At 36.8% G+C, this 19,329-nt stretch overlaps 1 protein-coding gene across 7 annotated transcripts in view; it reads left to right on the forward strand.

Annotated features, from left to right (window-relative positions):
* Positions 1-19,027, forward strand: part of REEP3 (receptor accessory protein 3) — a 100,653-nt gene extending 81,626 nt beyond the window's left edge. For all 7 annotated transcript variants that reach the window (XM_069571799.1, XM_069571804.1, XM_069571801.1 and 4 more), the window contains 3 exons: positions 6,012-6,159; positions 14,536-14,681; positions 15,378-19,027. In XM_069571799.1, the coding sequence (XP_069427900.1) occupies positions 6,012-6,159; positions 14,536-14,681; positions 15,378-15,434 (351 nt within the window). In that variant the 3' untranslated portion in view covers positions 15,435-19,027. The remainder of the gene's footprint in view (positions 1-6,011; positions 6,160-14,535; positions 14,682-15,377) is intronic.
* Positions 19,028-19,329: the final 302 nt, after the last annotated feature.

A 19,329-nucleotide genomic window follows, 5' to 3' on the forward strand; every position in this document is an offset into this window, starting at 1 on the left:
TGTTGGCATCAACCATACTGGATTTTATTCATTAGAAATGGTTATTAAATATGCTGAACACAGCATAATGTTAACACTATTTGCCTCAAGTTTTACTGTGCCTGCTTTAAGGTAGGGGAAATTAGTTTTATCTCTAGAGATGTCAAGGAAAGGCACTGACTGTGATGGAAGATTCACTGAACCAGACATTTCCTGCTGAAGAATAAATTGAAACCGAAATAGGAAATAGGTCAAGTTTAAGGAGAAACTGCAGGAAAGCTAATAGTAAGACTTGAGAATTATTAAACTTTTTTTTTTTACAATATATGGTTTGTTAAAAATATCTTTCAGACTAAAAATACTGAACTCTCAGTGTGACCTTTAAAGACTGGCAATACCCCTGGCTAGGTTTCCCAAGTTGAACCGCCTGAGCATGTTAAAGATGAAACCAGGAATCTAATCAGAACATTTATTACACCGGAAAGCAATTTTCTGAAAATGTTACTCAGTTCTGTGACCTCATTACCCGGCATCTGTTCACAAGGTCAGTGTACAAGTTTATTTTGGCTGAGCAAAGCACAAACATATGAAGGAGCTTCAAGGATTTTGCTGAGGATGTTCAATGTCCCATAGCTTTCACATGAGAAATGCCGGCGGCTTTTGTACAGACGAGCAACGCTCCTGCTGAATGAAGGACAGATGAAGAAGAGAACTGTTAGTCGTATTAAGCACCTCTTAGGATTTTCTCTAGCAGCCTTTTCTTGGTGAATTCTTTAGCAGATATTATTTTTTAAAGAAATCAACTGTCACAGAAATGAGAACCTTACAGTTAAAATTTCTGAAATCTTATTGACTAAATAATGACGGTTAGGTCAGAAATCCTGACATCTTGCTGTCTGTTTTAATGGCTCTCTGTTTGTGAAAGAATTTGAGAAGATTCAGCTGCTTAGTATCATCTGTATAAAAAAGAGAGCCCTTCTTCAGACAATGGAGAAGAAAGATCTTTTTTTTTTTCTCTCTGCAGTCTAGGCAAGCACAATGTTATAATGAAAGCTGAATTCTGTAGCAGTTGAGTTGTCAGCATTTTTTAGCCCTGATTCTGTCACTAATTAGCCATGAGATTTAAGGCAGTCACTGCACTGATCTCTCCAAGTATCCATGTTCTTACATGTAAAATGAAGGGGTAAAAACTGACTTCTAAAACTCCTACTCGAAAATGATGGTTCTCAACTGGGGGCAATTTTGGTAATGTCTGGAGAGATTTTGGGTTGTCCCAACTGAGGCAGAGGTGCTGCTACTGGCATCTTAGGGAGAGGACAAGTATGTTGCTTACAGAATGGCTTCCCAACACAAAAAAAAATTATCTAGACCAAAATCACACTAATGCTGAGGTCGAGAAACTCTGCTGTGAAAGTATGGTAAGTCAGAAAAGGCTTAAAGGATATGTAAATATGTACAGGCAATTTGCGTGATGGGTTATAGATCATCTTTCTCTTTTACATTTTTCTCTGTTACAAACATTCTTCAACAAATATATATTGCTTTAATCTTAAAACCATGAAAATATAGTACTCACTTAATGAAAATGCAGTCCATTCTTGGCTTGATCAGATTGTCTTAAATATCTATAAGGACACGGCATTTCCCTAAAAACTGCAGACTATCCTTATTCTCAGTTATAATGTAGTATGTCAAGGATCAATAAGAAATAGAGCTTAATGACTACTCATTATTGAACAGTGTCCTGAAAATTATTCCATAAAGAATTGCTGGTATGCTGATAAGATTACAAAGCATTGCTGATTATATTTTTTAATTCTTAATTTAAAAATTCTGAGGATAGGTTGAAGATTTTATACAAAGGTGATGATAAGCACAGTAAATTCCTCCATGAGGCTTCCCTGGTGGCTCAGCGGTGAAGAATCCACCTGCAGTACTGGGGATGCAGGTTCAATCCCTGGGTCAGGAAGATCCCCTGGAGTAGGAAATGGCAACCTACTCTAATATACTTGCTTGGGAAATCCCATGGACAGAGGGGCCTAACAGCCTACAGTCCATAGAGTTGCAAAAGTCCATGGACGCAACTGAATGGCTAAACAACAACATAGTAATTTTAATATAATGTTTAACCAGGAAACAAAATATTTAAACAAAGCAGAATGGTTGGGTATAAAGAGGTTAGAATGAGATGGTCCGTTTTTACAGATGCCATCCATAGGCTTGGATACTTGAGTAGACATGCACATTTTCAGGTATCAGTGAACTTCTGTGTGGGGCCAGCTGGGGAAGCTGCTTCTGGGCCAAAGCATTCTTTGCAGAGCTTGAACCCAGCCCTCCCACCCAGCCAACCTTACCACGTTCTTAGTTTTCTTAAACAGATGTTCTGGGCTCATCTAAATTCAAACCCTGAGACCTCTGAGCTCCCTGAAGACAGGAACACTTCGTCTAATGATGTAAAATGTTCTACAGAATACTTTTTAATTACTTTGACTTTTGTTTTCTCATCATAACCTTTCTGTTATTTTCTCTTTGATTTTTAGGACTAAATTTAACATACGCTGTGTATATATAATTCTGTAGAGAATAGGATCTAAATGCAAGATATAGAATGACCTTGTGGTTAGTAACTCCCTTCCAACTTACTAAGACTGCTGTTTCCACACATATTTTCCTCCGCAGACTAGAACCTGTCTTCATTTTTCTTGTACTTTTTAACTTAATAGTATATAAACCAAATGCAAGAAAATAAATCAAGCATTATTAATTTAAACAAATATAAATACCTTTTAGTATTGTTTTTGATAAGTGGCTATAATTTCCTGCTTATGCCCTCAAAATGTAGAAACATTTTCTTTTAATGATGGGAGTAAGGGATTTAGATATTGGAAAATGATGAAGAAATAGGTCAGAAATTCTTATATTATGTTAACAATTAAAACTTCATTATACCCTCTGTGATGACTTCTGGGATGGTGGGGTGGTAGAAGGGAGGTTCAAGTTGGAAGGGATATATGTATACTTATAGCTGATTCACATTGTTGTACAGCAGAAATCAACACACTGTAAAGCAATTATCCTTCAATTAAAAAAAATTCACTATACCATCTATGACTAATTTTGTAATATAAAGAAATTTTTGAAAAAAATAGAAATCACTCATCTGCCTAGACATTATACTGTTTTAATTTTTTAAATATTTATCCCTGTCTAAATATAACCATACTGCACACTTATACCCATATTTTGCATGATTTAGAATTCTGAGGTGGAGGGGAGGCATTTTCTCCTAACATTTTATTGCAAACATAATTCCCTTATTAATGGACTTTTTGTGCAGAATATATTAGAGGGAATAGCTCTGCCTTTAAACGCAATTATTTTATAGTGACATCTCTTCTTTAAAGTGGTCACATTGAATACTTATAATTTATGTAGTGTTTTTGAAGTTCACAGTTGTATAATAGTTTCCTCCCATGTTATTTCTATTCTGGGGTCATTAGAAAACATACAGTGAAAAGAAATTATTTGAAATGATTTTTCAAAGTGATAATAGCTGTTGAAGTGCTGTGAGTCCTTAAGGAAGGTAACAGCCTCTTTTTGCTTTTCCCTATATGGTAGCAGGCCTTTTTTTTTTTTTGAGGATTGATAATACCAGGGCTAGAGGGCTGATTACTCAAGAGCTGCATTAAAATCCTGACTGTATATAGATCACACACATCTCGGTGTTGGTCCTGGCCCACCTTTTGTGTAACCCTGAAGCAGCATCCTAGTGAATGGTGTAATCTACCCCAGTAGATACCCATGACCATACTTGTGGTTTGGTACTGAACTTCCCTGTATAAACTCCAGTGTTTATATTCAAACATGCTGCTATCTATAGAGAACTCTGTAGCAGTCATGAGTAATGAAAAAAAAAAAGGCTTAAAAAGAATAGTTTACTTATTACATATTCAGTATCAGCCCCGTACCAGGTATACTCAGAGAACAGAAGAAGCCTAAGATTTGTCCCTCTCTTCTATTTTCTTAAAATCTTACCCCGAAGGCAAGATATATAAAGCACAGCCACGGAACTAACGTTAATGTGAGTTCATTTGTGAGATACACCCTAAGTAATTAGTTGATGATAATCATTAAAGATACTGAAGTCTGTGGATGATGTTAAGTTAGACTGATTCAACAGCACTTTGACTTATTTGCATGCTGAGATGTACTTTCTTGAGTGGGAGGGTTTGGGGGTTAAGAATATAGGATATTATGGATGTGTATTACCATCTGTTTGGCAATGGCAAAAAAAAGTCAAGAATTGCTGAGAGGACAGAACTACAATTATCGGAACAGAGAAAATTACAGTTCTGTGGAAACAAGGCATGTGTTTCAGATGAGCACTGGTCACTTCCTTTCAGTGTGTGTCTGAAGTCCTTTGTCATCCTCTATTTAATAAATAAATGATGTCTGATAAAAAGAGAGTATAATAACTTAAACCTTGTCAAGAATGTTTAAAGATATGTGGAATCCAACTACTTTTATTGAGAATATAGATCCTTTCGGTGGCTCAGACAGTAAAGAATCCATCCGCAGTCAGGAGACCCTGGTTCAGTCCCTGAGTCGGGAAGATCCCCTGGAGAAAGGAATGGCAGCCCTCTCCAGTATTCTTGCCTGATGAATTCCATGGACAGAGGAGCCTGGCAGGCTACAGTCTATGGTCGCAAAGAGTCAGACATGACTGAGCGACTAACACTTTCACTTTTCACTAGACCCTTTAATTATGCTTTTTCATAAGTCAAAGACTATGGTAGAAATTACAAAGCTCAAGTGGGGTATGGAAATGGTGTTCAGGTTTGACATAATAGGATATCACTGAGAGAGCTAATCTAAGACTCATGAATCAAGACATTTTTCTTCAATGTAAAATACACATTAGCAGTAACATTGGGATGTTTGTAATGCCTTAGGCTTTGAAATTTAAAGATGAACCATTATGGATGAGTTTCTACAGTACCATTATAAGTAGAGGCAATCATAAATTCATATGTGTGGGAAGAAGAAATAATAAGTATAAAAAAACCTTTAGAAGACTATTTTTAATCCATCTATAAATAAGAAATGAGTCATCTGTATGCTATGCAAATTTTCAAAGTGGGTAAATTTAGAAATTATTTTTTTCTCTTTACAAAGCTTTATACTTTGGGAGGAAATGTAGTTATGTCTGAAAAGTTCAGGAATGTTCCTTTCAAAGCTGTGCAATGATGAAAAGCATTGGGCATTCTGCAGTGATGGAGATGCTCTCTACCTGCAGTGCCACTAGCCACATGTGGCTGGTGAGCATTTGAAATGTAGCTCGTGCCATTAAGGAGCTGAATTTCTTCTTTCTCTCAAGTTTAGTTACCTTTAAATACCCGCTTGTGCCTAGTGTTAAGTGCCATATTGTTAAGGCTTTAAGTCAAATTTTGTAGTAGTAGATATGCTTTGCCAGATGGTGAATTCATTAACTGAATATCGTTTCATACTCAAGATTGTTTGGCTCTTAAATTTTTTTCTTGTGGTGTTCTAGGTAAAGCCATTACCATTCCTAACTTGACTTAGCTTTGAAACAGCATCTCTTTTACTTTAAAAAAGTTCTTATGAATCATAAATATAAGCCTCAAAGTGCTAGTTCTAGGAGAGAGCAGTATTATGGATGATGTTTATAGTCAGGATAAGCTCATGATACTTTATTTATTTATTTATTTTACATTTTCAAGTTAAAGCAGAAATGTTTGGGAGTGAAATGTACTGATGTCTGCAACTTGCTTTGAAATGCATTAAAAATTGATTGATGGTTGGATAGATGGTAAATTAGTGATAAACCAGATCCAGCAAAATATAAATGATATATGGATATCCACTGTAGAAGTCTTTTAACTTCTCTGAAAGTTTCATTATGAAATGAATCAGCTTCATGATAAAATGTTGGGGGAAAGTTAAAATGCAAAAATATTAAGTATTTTAAAATGCACCTTTTTTCTTGGATCTATCGCTTCTCTGTTAAACAGAGCCAAGGAGCAATAACTGAACGTTTGCGAAGTTTCAGTATGCATGACCTAACAGCCATTCAAGGTGATGAGCCTGTGGGACAAAGACCGTACCAACCTCTCCCAGAAACAAAAAAGAAAAGTAAACCAGGCTCCGGTGAAGCAGCAGGTGTGCTGGTTTCGTTTTCACGTATTCTGTCATAATTGGGATCTTGAGTCAAGATGGGTACCAGCTGTCTGAATTTGGGTAAACTAAATTTATCTTTAGTTTGGCATCACTGACTTGATGGACGTGAGTTTGATTAAGCTCCGGGAGTTGGTGATGGACGTGGAAGCCTGGCGTGCTGCAGTCCATGGGGTCACAAAGAGTAAGACATGACTGAGCGACTGAACTGGACTAAACTTTATCTTTAAGCTTCTGTTTTTGTTCTCTAAATAAGGCTAGTGCTTGCCTTTTGTTGACTCTGGAGAGAATCCCACTAAGAAAGTAGCAATAGCCCCACATGCTGCCATGAATTTCTAGACGCAGTGAATGTGGTCATCTACCACCACCAGCACTAGTCCTGACCTGTGCTCTCCACTCTTGTTATTCAAACTGTGTAGCGACATCTGAAGAGTTTAAACCCTCTTTACTGTAAGTGCTGTGAACAAATAAGGATATTGAACCATAAGATGAAAAGTTTTAAGCAGTAAGAGAAGAGCAGTTTGAAAATAAGATAACTCCAATGGAAAAATGTCTTGAAATTATGAATTATAGACCAAAAACCCACTTGTTCTAATATAAATTATAAGCATGTCATGGTTGATATGTTCTAAAACTTTAATAAACTGTGATCTTAGAAACATGCACACAAACAAAAAGACATGGTTCTTGTAGTCTTTTTTCTTTTCACATGTAAGAAAATTATAGTTCAAGGCTCAAGTGAGAACTAAGATCTTCAGGACATTTCTTATTAGTGTCTTATTAGGTCCATAAACTACAGGGATACTGGATCTTTTTATTTTTTTCCAAGTAGAAGTTTTCTTTTGAAGTACACGAAAATCATTCTTTATAATTAAAACCAACTTGAAAAGAATAGTTCCTTCTTATAAAGAAAAACTAATGAAATTTCTCCTAAGTTCTCCCTAGAATAACTTTAAAAAATTGGTGGCTATTATCTAAAAAGTAGTAAGTGCTGGCCTTTGAGTAAGGTACTAATGCCTTTAAGAATGAGTAAACTTTGAACCTTGAATCATCATCCTTAATACTTTAATAATGTAAAAGTGGCTCCTAATATAAGGCATTTTCTTAATAGGCATTTAAAAAAGTTAGGTATACTGACTTTGAATATGGGATCTGCTATATATATTTTGCTGACTTGGACCGGTAATCTAAGTCCTTTGTCAGTAGCTGATTCATAATTATACCTTAAAATTGGTTAAGAACTATATTCCAATTATTTAAATGAAAACAGGATTATAAATTTGAAAATCTATGATACCATTTTTATGGGATCCCTCTATTAAATTTAAAATGCTGTGACTAAAATATTTTAAGATAACAAGGTGCTAATTAGTTCTGTTAAATTTTAAACTGTGAATTAAAATAACAAGAAAGTTGGGAAACAAACACTCTCATACACTTTTTATGAATGTTTAATGTATAACAGTCTTGTTGGATGACAGTCTAGTAACAGTTATCAAAATGTATTCTCTACCAGCAAGAAACGTCTAGGAATAGTCATAAAGAAATAGTCAGGCAAGTGTTCAAAGACATAGGGACAAAGATATGTGAACGTTCATTTTATTGATGTTTATAGTAACAAAATATTGGAACAAACCAAACTCCTAAGAGAATGGTTAAGCAAAGGCTATTAGCAGTGAAAAATAATAATGTCAGTTTATATTGATACTTACTGACATGAAAACATCCAGACTGAGAGGGAAAAACAACAATAATGAAACAGTGTGTTTGTTATGATCCTGTACCATGGAGGCACAATAGACAGATGGATGAAATGGATTAATATATGTAAATTTATTTTTAAGATTTATGTATGTAGAAGATAGTCTGAAAAGGTATTATGAAAATGCTAACAGCATTTAGCTCTGAGTTGTAGGATTCTAGTGATTTTTTAAAAATTAACCCATTATTCTTAAAATTAGAAATAAAACAACTCTTCTTCTCCTTTAATTAAGGTATTCATTTTCTTATATCTTGAATTTTTTTCTATTTTATTTACTTATAAAATTCCTCAAGAAAGAAAGCAAGTTGGTAAGTTTTTCAGTGTGGGAATTACATTTACAATTATATTTACATAAGTCTATTTACTAGTTCATGTAATCAATACATTTATCTCAGAACACAAGCAAATTCAGCTGTTTGAAAAAGTAGTTCCCTCTTAAAAGCTAAATGGCTTGCTCTGAGCAGTTTGAGGCTGGCTGATCAAGAGAAGTCTTGCTTTGATGAAGTTATTCTAGTTCACATGTTGTCACTATGGGGAAAAGAGCTGCCTCCAAATGCTTTTTTATAAGAAAATAGACACCTTGAACATGATGCTCACCTCCTTAGAAAGAACACCACATTCTCATAAGTGGAAATATTTTTTCTGCAAAGAAGCTGCCGCTCTCGTGTTAGTTAAAAGTGCTTCATATTCATTTTCAATATACCAGCACATAAAGGGAGTTGTTTTGTCTTGTTTTCAATGCTTTATATATTTATTTAACCCTGAAGATGACTATGCAGGTTAAATATTTTTATCCTTATTTTGTAGATGAATAAACTGAGACCTAAGGAAGTCTCCTTGGTTACTTGTCAAAGACCACATACTCAATGACAGAAATGAAGTATCCAAGGTTTTTTCAACTAATCCTCTCTCTTTTTACTTTATAAAGAGACTACACTTAGTGAGACACTTGGGCTGGAACAAGGACTTCAAACAATCTAGCAGGAAGGGACCTTAGAAATGCTTTAGTCAAAGAAGGCCAGTAGATGACATCCCTTCGTGCCCATGGCAGACGTTGCTAATGGATTGCAGCACTTCCCATGCTGGCTCAGAATCGCACTCAACATAGCACCCCAGACAGCTCTACTGGCTCAGGGTTGGCATTCATGTATTAATAGTAACCTATTCATCTCCTGCCTGCCTCAACACCTCACCGGATAAGAAAACTGAGGCCCATAGAGGCAAGACTCACTCAAGTTCTTACAGTAATAGGTAGCAAGGTGCTCACTCATTTCTCTTCTCGTAGATCCAGGGCTGCTTCCAGCACAGCAGCTAAGGCTTCCTTCTCCCAAGTCAGACCTTCCATGCCTCTGCACTTACATTAATACGTGGAAACTGCTTCAAACATGCCTGGTCTTTGCTAAATGCTGGATCAGTATTGGCTATTATTATTATAAAGGGGTGGGAGGGAGGAGAGACTTTAAATATACCAATTCCAAGATGTGCAAGCTATGAATAAAACCTAGTCAGTCTGCATAAGCATTTGCTCGTTTCCTAAAATGGTAACAGAGCACTGGGTTGAAGCTGGCCAAACAGCTGCAGCCTCAGGCCTCAGGGCCCCTGGCAACACAGACTTCTCATTCTTAGGTTCTTAGTCACTGCCCCTCAGGAATGTGCATGGACAGCACCATTCTGAGGACCTTGTCCAGTCTAGATTGATGATGGAAGACGGCTGACCTTAGCATCACCTTTGTTTGCCAGCAGTACCCCACCAGCTTCACCTTGCCTGGGCTTGGCAGACCTGTGCAGCCAGCTCGCTGGGTTCCTGTTCAGATAGGGCATCTAGATTTGGACTTTCCTCATAATCTCGGGTCTTCTCCTTTCCCAAAGACTTTAAAATTCTTCGACAACTCTGATTAATACTATTTCCACCATGCACGTCAGAATTTTCATAATGCTTATTTTCAGACTTTTAAGTGAAATAGAAAATGCGTGTTTTTAGTGAAGATATTTGATTTGACTCCTTTTTTGGGGGATGCAGTTTAGTCTTAATAACTTGCTAAGTTAAGCTGGTCACCTTCAGTTCAGTTCAGTTCAGTCGCTCAGTTGTGTCCGACTCTTTGCAACACCATGAATCGCAGCACGCCAGGCCTCCCTGTCCATCACCAACTCCCAGAGTTCACTCAGAGTCACGTCCGAGTCAGTGATGCCATCCAGCCATCTCATCCTCTGTCATCCCCTTCTCCTCCTGCCCCCAATACCTCCCAGCATCAAAGTCTTTTCCAATGAGTCAACTCTTTGCATGAGGTGGCCAAAGTACTGGAGTTTCAGCTTTAGCATCATTCCTTCCAAAGAAATCCTAGGGTTGATCTCCTTCAGAATGGACTGGTTGGATCTCCTTGCAGTCCAAGGGACTCTCAAGAGTCTTCTCCAACACCACAGTTCAAAAGCATCAGTTCTTCGGTGCTCAGCCTTCTTCACAGTCCAACTCTCACATCCATACATGACCACTGGAAAAACCATAGCCCTGACTAGACGGACCTTAATCGGCAAAGTAATGTCTCTGTTTTTGAATATACTGTCTAGGTTGGTCATAACTTTTCTTCCAAAGAGTAAGTGTCTTTTAATTTCATGGCTGCAGTCACCATCTGCAGTGATTTTGGAGCCCCAAAAAATAAAGTCTGACACTGTTTCCCCATCTATTTCCCATGGAGTGATGGGACCAGATGCCATGATCTTCGTTTTCTGAATGTTGAGCTTTAAGCCAACTTTTTCGCTCTCCTCTTTTACTTTCATCAAGAGGCTTTTTAGTTCCTCTTCACTTTCTGCCATAAGGGTGGTGTCATCTGCATATCTGAGGTGATTGATATTTCTCCCGGCAATCTTGATTCCAGCTTGTGTTTCTTCCAGCCCAGCGTTTCTCATGATGCACTCTGAATATAAGTTAAATAAGCAGGGTAACAATATATAGCCATGACGTACTCCTTTTCCTATTTGGAACCAGTCTGTTGTTCCATGTCCAGTTCTCACTGTTGCCTCCTGGCCTGCATACAGATTTCTCAAGAGGCAGGTCAGGTGGTCTGGTATTCGCATCTGTTTCAGGATTTCCCACAGTTTATTGTGATACACAGAGTCAAAGGCTTTGGCATAGTCAATAAAGCAGAAATAGATGTTTTTCTGGAACTCTCTTGCTTTTTCCATGATCTAGCGGATGTTGGCTATTTGATCTCTGGTTCCTCTGCCTTTTCTAAAACCAGCTTGAACATCAGGGAGTTCACGGTTCACGTATTGCTGAAGCCTGGCTTGGAGAATTTTGAGCGTTAGTTTACTAGCGTGTGAGATGAGTGCAATTGTGCAGTAGTTTGAGCATTCTTTGGCATTGCCTTTCTTTGGGATTGGAATGAAAACTGACCTTTTCCAGTCCTGTGGCCACTGCTGAGTTTTCCAAATTTGTTCACCTCCTAACAAATCCCAAGCTTGGCTACTTCCTGCTCAATCCTTGGACTCCATCATTTCTGACTTGTTGCACTGCAGTAACCTCCCTGCTTCCAGTCTTACCAACTTATGATTCATTCTCTAAAGTACAAGAAGACTCTTACAAACAACCAAAACATAATCATGTCACCCTCCTGCTTAAACTGCTTCAATGCCCTCTCCCCTTTGTTCGCTGATGAAGTCCTAACTCAGCAGCATGTGGTGTATTAGCTCCCCAGCCTTGGCATCCCACTGCTTCCTGTGCTGGGTGTCTAGAATCACGAGCCTTTCAGAATCCGGCTTGGCCACCACCTCCTACAAGCAGTCTTCTCTCACAACCTACTTCTGTCTGCTGTGTGCTCCTGGAGCACCTTGTCCTTGTCTTCTATTTATAGCAGTCATTACAGTCGACTCTGTCTCCTCTACTAGACTGTGTATTTCTCAGGATAGAAAAGGACAGTTATGTCTTTTTAACATTGTATCCCCCATAACTTAGTATACTGCCTCACATGCAGTAGTATTTTAAAAATACTTGTGGGGACTTCCCTGATGGTCTGTTAGCTAAGAATCTGCCTGCCAGGGTAGGGGACATGGGTTTGATCCTTGCTGTGGGAAGATTCCACAAGCCATGGGTCAACCAAGCTCATGTGCCGCAGCAAGAGAAGCCACTGCAATGAGAAGCCCGTGCGCCCTGTGCACCGCAGCTAGAGATTAGCCCCCGCTCTGCTGCAGCCAGAGAAAGCAGTGAAGACCCAGCACAGCCAAAAATAAACAAGTTTAAATGTAAAAATTATTTTTAAAACTTGTGCAATCTATCACTTTTCCTGAAACAATAATTAGAAAACTAAGATACTTTTAGTTGAAATTAGGCAACAATAAGATGTGTGTGTGTATATATATATATATATATATATATATAAAATTATCATTTTGAGTGAAATTCCAATGCCTAATCATATAAAATGAGAGGTAATTAAAATCGCAAGGGCCATGTTTGCCTCATCTTTTACCTTAGAGAACTTTTTGATCACAGTCGTTTCCTTTCTGATTCTTTCCTTGATTCCTTATTCTGTGTTTTACCTTCGTTTTATTATATTGGGATTGGGAATATTATATAAGCAACAGCAATAGAGAAAAATCTAGAAATGGCAATCTAAAACAATTTTTTTCTGGTTTATATAGAAGTAATAAAATTTTTTAAATAAAAATTTGACAATTTTTTTAAGAAAGAAAAAGTGAAGAAATTTAAAATCGCTTAAAAGCTCACTTTCAACAGATATTATGGTTTCATTTTTGTTTTTCCTTCATTTCTGCATTTACATTTTTTCCACTTAATTCTGCACCAGGGAGTTTTTCCCAGGACTGCTGACCCTACTTCCTCTCCTGGCCACACTGGCCTCCTCACAGCTCTCCCACAGAGTTAGGCTTCCCCATGACCCAGGGCCTTTGCATGTGCTATCACTGGTGCCTAGCACACCCTTCCTCCAAGTGCTGCGGGAAAGCAAAGGATCTTGGCCTATGTAATGACTGATTCTGCTTTCAAATCCTTCCAGATTTCTAGACTAGAAGTCTGGCAGCATAAAATTGAACTTCCTTAATATATAATTATGGAGAAGGAAATGGCAACCCACCCCCGTATTCTTGCCTGGAGAATCCCAGGGACAGAGGAGCCTGGTGGGCTGCTCTTAATATGTAATTTAAAATGTTTATCTTATTATGAGACCCAGAAGCTTAATCACAACTCTTCATAGTTTGCTTAGTGATGCTCAAGTTATTCATGTCCTGTGAGAGCAGATGCAAGAAGTCCATCTTTGCCCCACCCCTGAGCCTGAGACCATCCAAAGAAGGTAGCTGTGCTCCTTACTTTTAGTAAAGTAGAATTTGAAACATAATGGGGCCTTGTAAACTCACTCCTGTCTTTTTTTCTTGTCTTTTTACTTTATCCAGTGGTTCTGGGGTCTTAGTTCTCTGACCAGGGCTGGAACCTGGGCCCTTGGCAGTGAAAGCCCAGAATCCTAACCATTGGACCACTAAGGAATTTCCTCACCCCAGTCTTTGTAATCTACTTACTATTCCCGGTTGCCTTAGATTTAGGCCCCTCTCTTGCTCCATCCAAGCAGTGGTTCTCAAAGTGTAGGCCCCAAACTAGCACCGTAAGCATCACCCAGGAACTTGTTAGAAATGTAATTTCTCATCCCAACCCCAGGCCCAGCAATGTGTGTATCAGTGGCTTCTCCAAGTGACTCTAATATGTGCTGGTAAGTTTGTGCATTAGCATAAGTTTATTGAAATTCTAATAAGCTTTGAGAACCACTGCTTCAGGAATGGGAGGGAGTATTCTTGTCCCTGCATCCCATTCTCAGGGTGCTCTCAGAATTCCTGACAATAACCAGCTTGGCTGCCTGGTTATTTGCCGGCTGGTCAATGTTAAGTCCTCTTCGCTACACATAGCATCCTGCTAACACACCCACATGAGCTCTTACTGACCTTCCTGGTGCTGGCTGTTTTCTTTGAACTAACATCAGTCATCATAGCCTGTGGTGTTTCTAATTACTGTAGCCTGACTGGCTGGATTTTATCTTAGCAGCTGCAACAGTGTTGGTTTAACTTCTCTATCACCTGCCCCCAGTGAGTTTATCTTGCCCAACGTTCTATTCCCTTTGGGTCTTATATGACTCCTTAAGTGCACTCTACCATGTCTGGTCTTGACAAAAGGACCCTAAGTTCCTAATTAAAGTCAAAGGTACAAATGACAGACCAAAATACATTATTGCTTAGGTAGTTTAGAATTCACAAAAAGGAGAAAGGGCAGGAAGAGACTTTTCACTATGTATCTATTTCTATTCTTTGATTTTTGAGCAAGATAACTGTTAACCTATTCAAAAATATTTTTAATTATTCTGAAAAATGCCTAGTAAGAATAGGAATTGCCAGGGGAAACTTCCTGGAAGAAATGAGCCTCATCTAGACTAGCGCAAGGGGGTGAAGATCAACGGCAAAGGGCAGGGAATTCATTGCAGGTGAAAAAAAGGAAAGGAGTAAGCCGACAAACGCAGACTGCAGAGAACTGTGGACAGACAGGGGGAAGAGACGGTGCTGACTGGTATCCTTTTACCAAAACATGCTGATTTTCACAACTCATCTAGGTTACGGAATTCCACTGAGAGACGGGGATGAGAAAACAGACGAAGAAGCAGAAGGGCCATATTCAGATGACGAGATGTTAACACACAAAGGGCTACGAAGATCACAAAGCATGAAATCTGTGAAAACCGTGAAAGGCCGAAAAGAGGTGAGTCAAGTGCAGAGCTGTTTTCCTAATGATTAGTGTTAAGAGATTTCCCTGCTGCATGCTCATTTAGGATATTAATGATCCCTTAATGAAAGATTGGAATGATACAGCACGGGTTATATTTAAAATTATTTATTCTGGTCAGATGGATTAAGATCTCTGGCAATTTAGAAAATGATAATAAATTCCTAGTCTTCCATTATAAATGGAAAATAGTATTCTCATGTAGCAAAATCAGACAATTAGTGGGAGTACCCAGTACCAGCCTTCACATATATACAAAGAAAGCAGATAACAGTATCAAGTACATAGTTTTGTTTTAAAACCGAATCTATGTAGCATTTAAATAGTAAAAGTTTATTCATAATAATATATTGTCCTTTTCCCAGAAAGCAGAGGAGGATTTCAGTGAAGGCCTCAGATCATTGTGGGCAGTGTTCATGGACATGTACCAAATAAAGTATAAACAGCTTATGTTTTTATTTATCACTAGTGTTAATAATCTGTGCATATATGTAACACAATACCAACTACATTTTGGAATATATAATAGTGCTGTCTTTTGAGTGCACACTTAGAGAGGACAGTTGATTCTTTATGTCAGAAAAGTTTAAAAATTATTACTATGATGATGATTATGAAGTCCTATCTAGTTTCAAAATCTGATTCATAATGATAACACATTTCTCTTTTCAGGTGCGGTATGGGTCACTAAAATACAAAGTAAAGAAGAGACCACAAGTGTATTTTTAGCCATGTGCACATCAAGTATCCCACGTCAAATTATGCTAATACATCAACTTGTTTTTCTAACATCATATATTCAGGATTTATCCATTAAAACCATTCTTTAAATTATGGTGGTGATAGGGTTTACTTTCGTTAATTTAAGTAGTTTTTCTTTAACAACTACTTCCAAATCTTGACTACTAAAGGTAGTTATGCAAAAGTAGATAGATAGATAGATCAGAAATAAAAGAAAATTGTGTTATCTGTTGTCAGATTCTTCAAAACATCAAGTGCCTGGGATATAAGGTGAAACACAGATTCACAGTATACTTGAAAGATGGTTCAAGTGACATCAGCCTTTGTGATCTTGTATTGTGTTTACCTCCATTTCTGTTGAAACTATCACATGAGGATAGTATTTAATAGGCCTCTGATCCAGCAGTGATAGAACAAGGGTATAATATAAGATAAAATATGTTTTATATACTCCTCAAATTTTTACTTTATTAATACTTCTAGTTTTTCCACCATCAACTGAAAGTTTTCAAGACAACTATTTGAAAACCAGGTATCTATATAGCACTTTCATTCCTGACTAGTTTTGCACACTTGAGAATTGTTTACTTATTTTACAACTATACATTTAAGTTTTATTAACACTGTCTTGACTGTTTTGACTGTCATTTGTCATATTCTGACTTGTCAAATTTATGCCTTGAATTATATCATCTCTTTTCCTGTGGGTTTCATTAGTTATATTCATTTAATTTTAATAATAAAAAATAGAGCTCAGTGTTCACTTTCAACTATTTCTACATATCTTGCACTCATCTACAGATGAGTTCTTTAAAATTTACCAGCTTCCCATATTTAGTTCTACATTGTAGCTGAACTTAGCATGTTTTTGTTAACAATGGTTTCATTTTCAGCTTTTAAAAATGGTAACTTTTGTGAAATGGAATCAGAGACCAGTATAGCAGGTAGATAACTTCTAATTCATGAAATTAACCAACAGCCAGTCTATTCACAAGCTTGGCACTGCCACAGGCTGCTGATTTATAAATCTGGCATTGACTCTACCCATTTGAATCATTTCACTTCTGGCTGAGATAATTTCCTGAAGATCCATGCCAATGAAAAATACAAATGTTGTTAATCTTACATATTAGAAGTTATTAGAATAGATTTTAGAAAAATACCATGTTTTTAATCCAAGAGATTTTGAGTTACCAAACTTTGAAGCTTTTTAGGCATAGATAACTATGCATTATGAACCCCAAGACAGTATATTTCTGATGATGATTTTAGTAACCAGTAATCAAAATTGTATCATTATACAGTTCTGTATGATTATACTCTTTCATATTATTTACTTGATTATTCTGTTTACCCAAAAGAAAAAAAAAATGAGAGAGATTTGTGAGATCTTTGACCTTTCTGCCTTTCAAGAAATGAAGCCAGCTGGAAGTGTATATTCAGGACCCACTCTGAGTGTTGGTAAAGAACAAAATGTTTACTCAGGAGTACCTTACTATAATTCATACATTTCTCTTCATACAAGCCTTAAAATGTCTTCCAGATTATCTCACATTCTCAATAAGTAATACCATGTAAAAACATCATTAAATTTATTTTCCCCCAAAGTTTAATTCTATGAGTATCTTCATCTATTTTAACCTTGACTAATTCAAAATTCCTATGAATTCTGGTTATAAACTCTGGAAGGGAGTTTAACATAGATTGCCTAGGAACACTTGACTTCCCAATACAAATGCTTCATGTGCCATGCTTGCCTTTCCTACACAAGGGCAGTGTCATCGCAAATTGCCTAACAAAGTCATGTAAGTGACTTTGTATCAAAAACATTACTTTTGGGGGCTGATTTGCACCACTTTATTTTATTTAAGTCTAATTTCAGTCTGTCTGCAATGCAGGAGACCCGGGTTCGATCCCTGGGTTGGGAAGATGCCCTGGAGAAGGGAATGGCAACCCACTCCGGTACTCTTGCCTGGAAAATCCCATGGACTGAGGAGCCTGGTGGGATATAGTCCACCAGGTCGCAAAGAGTCGGACACGACTAAGCAACTTCACTTTCACTTTCACTTTTCAGTATTACGCCTATGCTTTAATTATGGTAAACTCACAAATACTGTCCTAAATTGGAGGAATTATTTATCCCTCTATACTTCTAGAGTCAAGACGTTTAACCAAGAGCAACACTAGTTTCAAAGAGATAATGCAAATCTTTCTATTTAATCATATCTCGAGGCTTCCTCTGATACATTTGTTATAACCTTATATACAGTCAATGTCATTTCACTGTTCTATCATTTCCTTTCTGTCCTTTCATTTCTTACCTTTTGCTTCTTTTCTCTCCTGTGTGTTTTAGCATGCTTTCATCTGAATTTTGTATAATAAACTTGTACGTTTTTGTTTCTTTTAAGGTGGAACAGGTCATTTTTTTGTTTCTCTGCTTGTAAGTCTAATGCTTATAAAAGAGGTGTGTTTATCCCTAGACCACAGTGCCTTGCTCCCACCACCACCATTTGGTGTACGGGCATTCGATGCTGCACAAGCCTTTAGGGCACTATTTTGGTAGCTATTAAAGTTTATCCAGAAACTGTACCTGGTGTCTCAGTTTATTGTCATTCAGCTTGTTCATGAATATTAACTATTTCCAGGGTTTGTTTAGAAGGAAGAATGGTTCTGTTCTTTAGTTTACTACATTTTTTTTCTGGTGTAAAAATGAGCCAGAAATAAGCCTTATTGCTAAGTAATTATTTAAACCCACATAATCCCTGTATAAGATTCCCTCCACACACTTCACTGTATGTATGTGGATTTGGATAGAAAAGGATGTTGCCAGCATTACCAGTTTTAAATACTTGACTATATAGATTGATGGAATAAAATTATTAAAGTGTTTTCAGGGAACTTAATCCATATGTCACCACCAAAGATTTCTACAGTGTTATAAGGTATGTAAATATTCCAAATTTCTGTAAACATTGGTTAGATAAGAGTTTTTCTTTTTTTTTTTTTTTTTTTTTTGGAATAACACAGTTTGTACTCTGGAATGCTTGAACTTTTGTGTTATTAAAAATAATACAACACTATCTTAAATACTAGTAATTTGTATTTTTAATTGGAATGGGCTAAATTTTTATTTTGATTTTCTTTTATCAGGAAAATAAGTTAATATGTATTGAAAAGCAATTTCCTACGTTTTCTTCTGTGTTAAGTTGATTCATTTACAGAGCAATTTGGTAAATTTTGAAAAGGTTATTGTGGTATGTAGTGTGTGTTTCTTAGTAAACATCACTTAAGAATAAAGCTTTCTGAAAGGAAAGGACAACTTTTAATCTCTTAATGTTTTTAAGATTATTCTTTTGGTAGTTTCCTACAGATTTAATGTATATTAACCCTTTAAACATTGACCATGAATTAACATTTTCTCTTATAACACCTTTTAAATCTATGTACTTTAATAGTTAAGAGAAAGCAGTTTTGCAGGTTTTAATCTCTTTGTAAAAGCTATCTTTAGGCCCAGTATGAGGATAATTTTACAAATGTGTTTTTTGAAAACTTTAATATAAATAAACTCATTTTACCAGTGATAGTGATAACTTGTATTTTTTTTCTGTGTCAAGTGTGTATGTTAAGTTCCATGAAATGATATTATTTATTACTCAGTGTGTCTTGATTAAATAATAGACAATATATGCACACACTTAAGATTACAAATCATAGAGCAAATTATACAAATCATATACATGCTTCGAAATATTGCCATTTGCAACAATATGGATGGATCTAGAGGAAAAGAGAAAAAGCTTTCAGGGAAAGCTGAGTCTTATATGGTATCACTCATAGGTGGAATCCAAAAAATAATACAAATGAGTCTATATTCAAAACAGAA

Source organism: Ovis canadensis, chromosome 25, assembly GCF_042477335.2.
Source record: "Ovis canadensis isolate MfBH-ARS-UI-01 breed Bighorn chromosome 25, ARS-UI_OviCan_v2, whole genome shotgun sequence".
NCBI classification, from domain to species: Eukaryota; Metazoa; Chordata; class Mammalia; order Artiodactyla; family Bovidae; genus Ovis; species Ovis canadensis.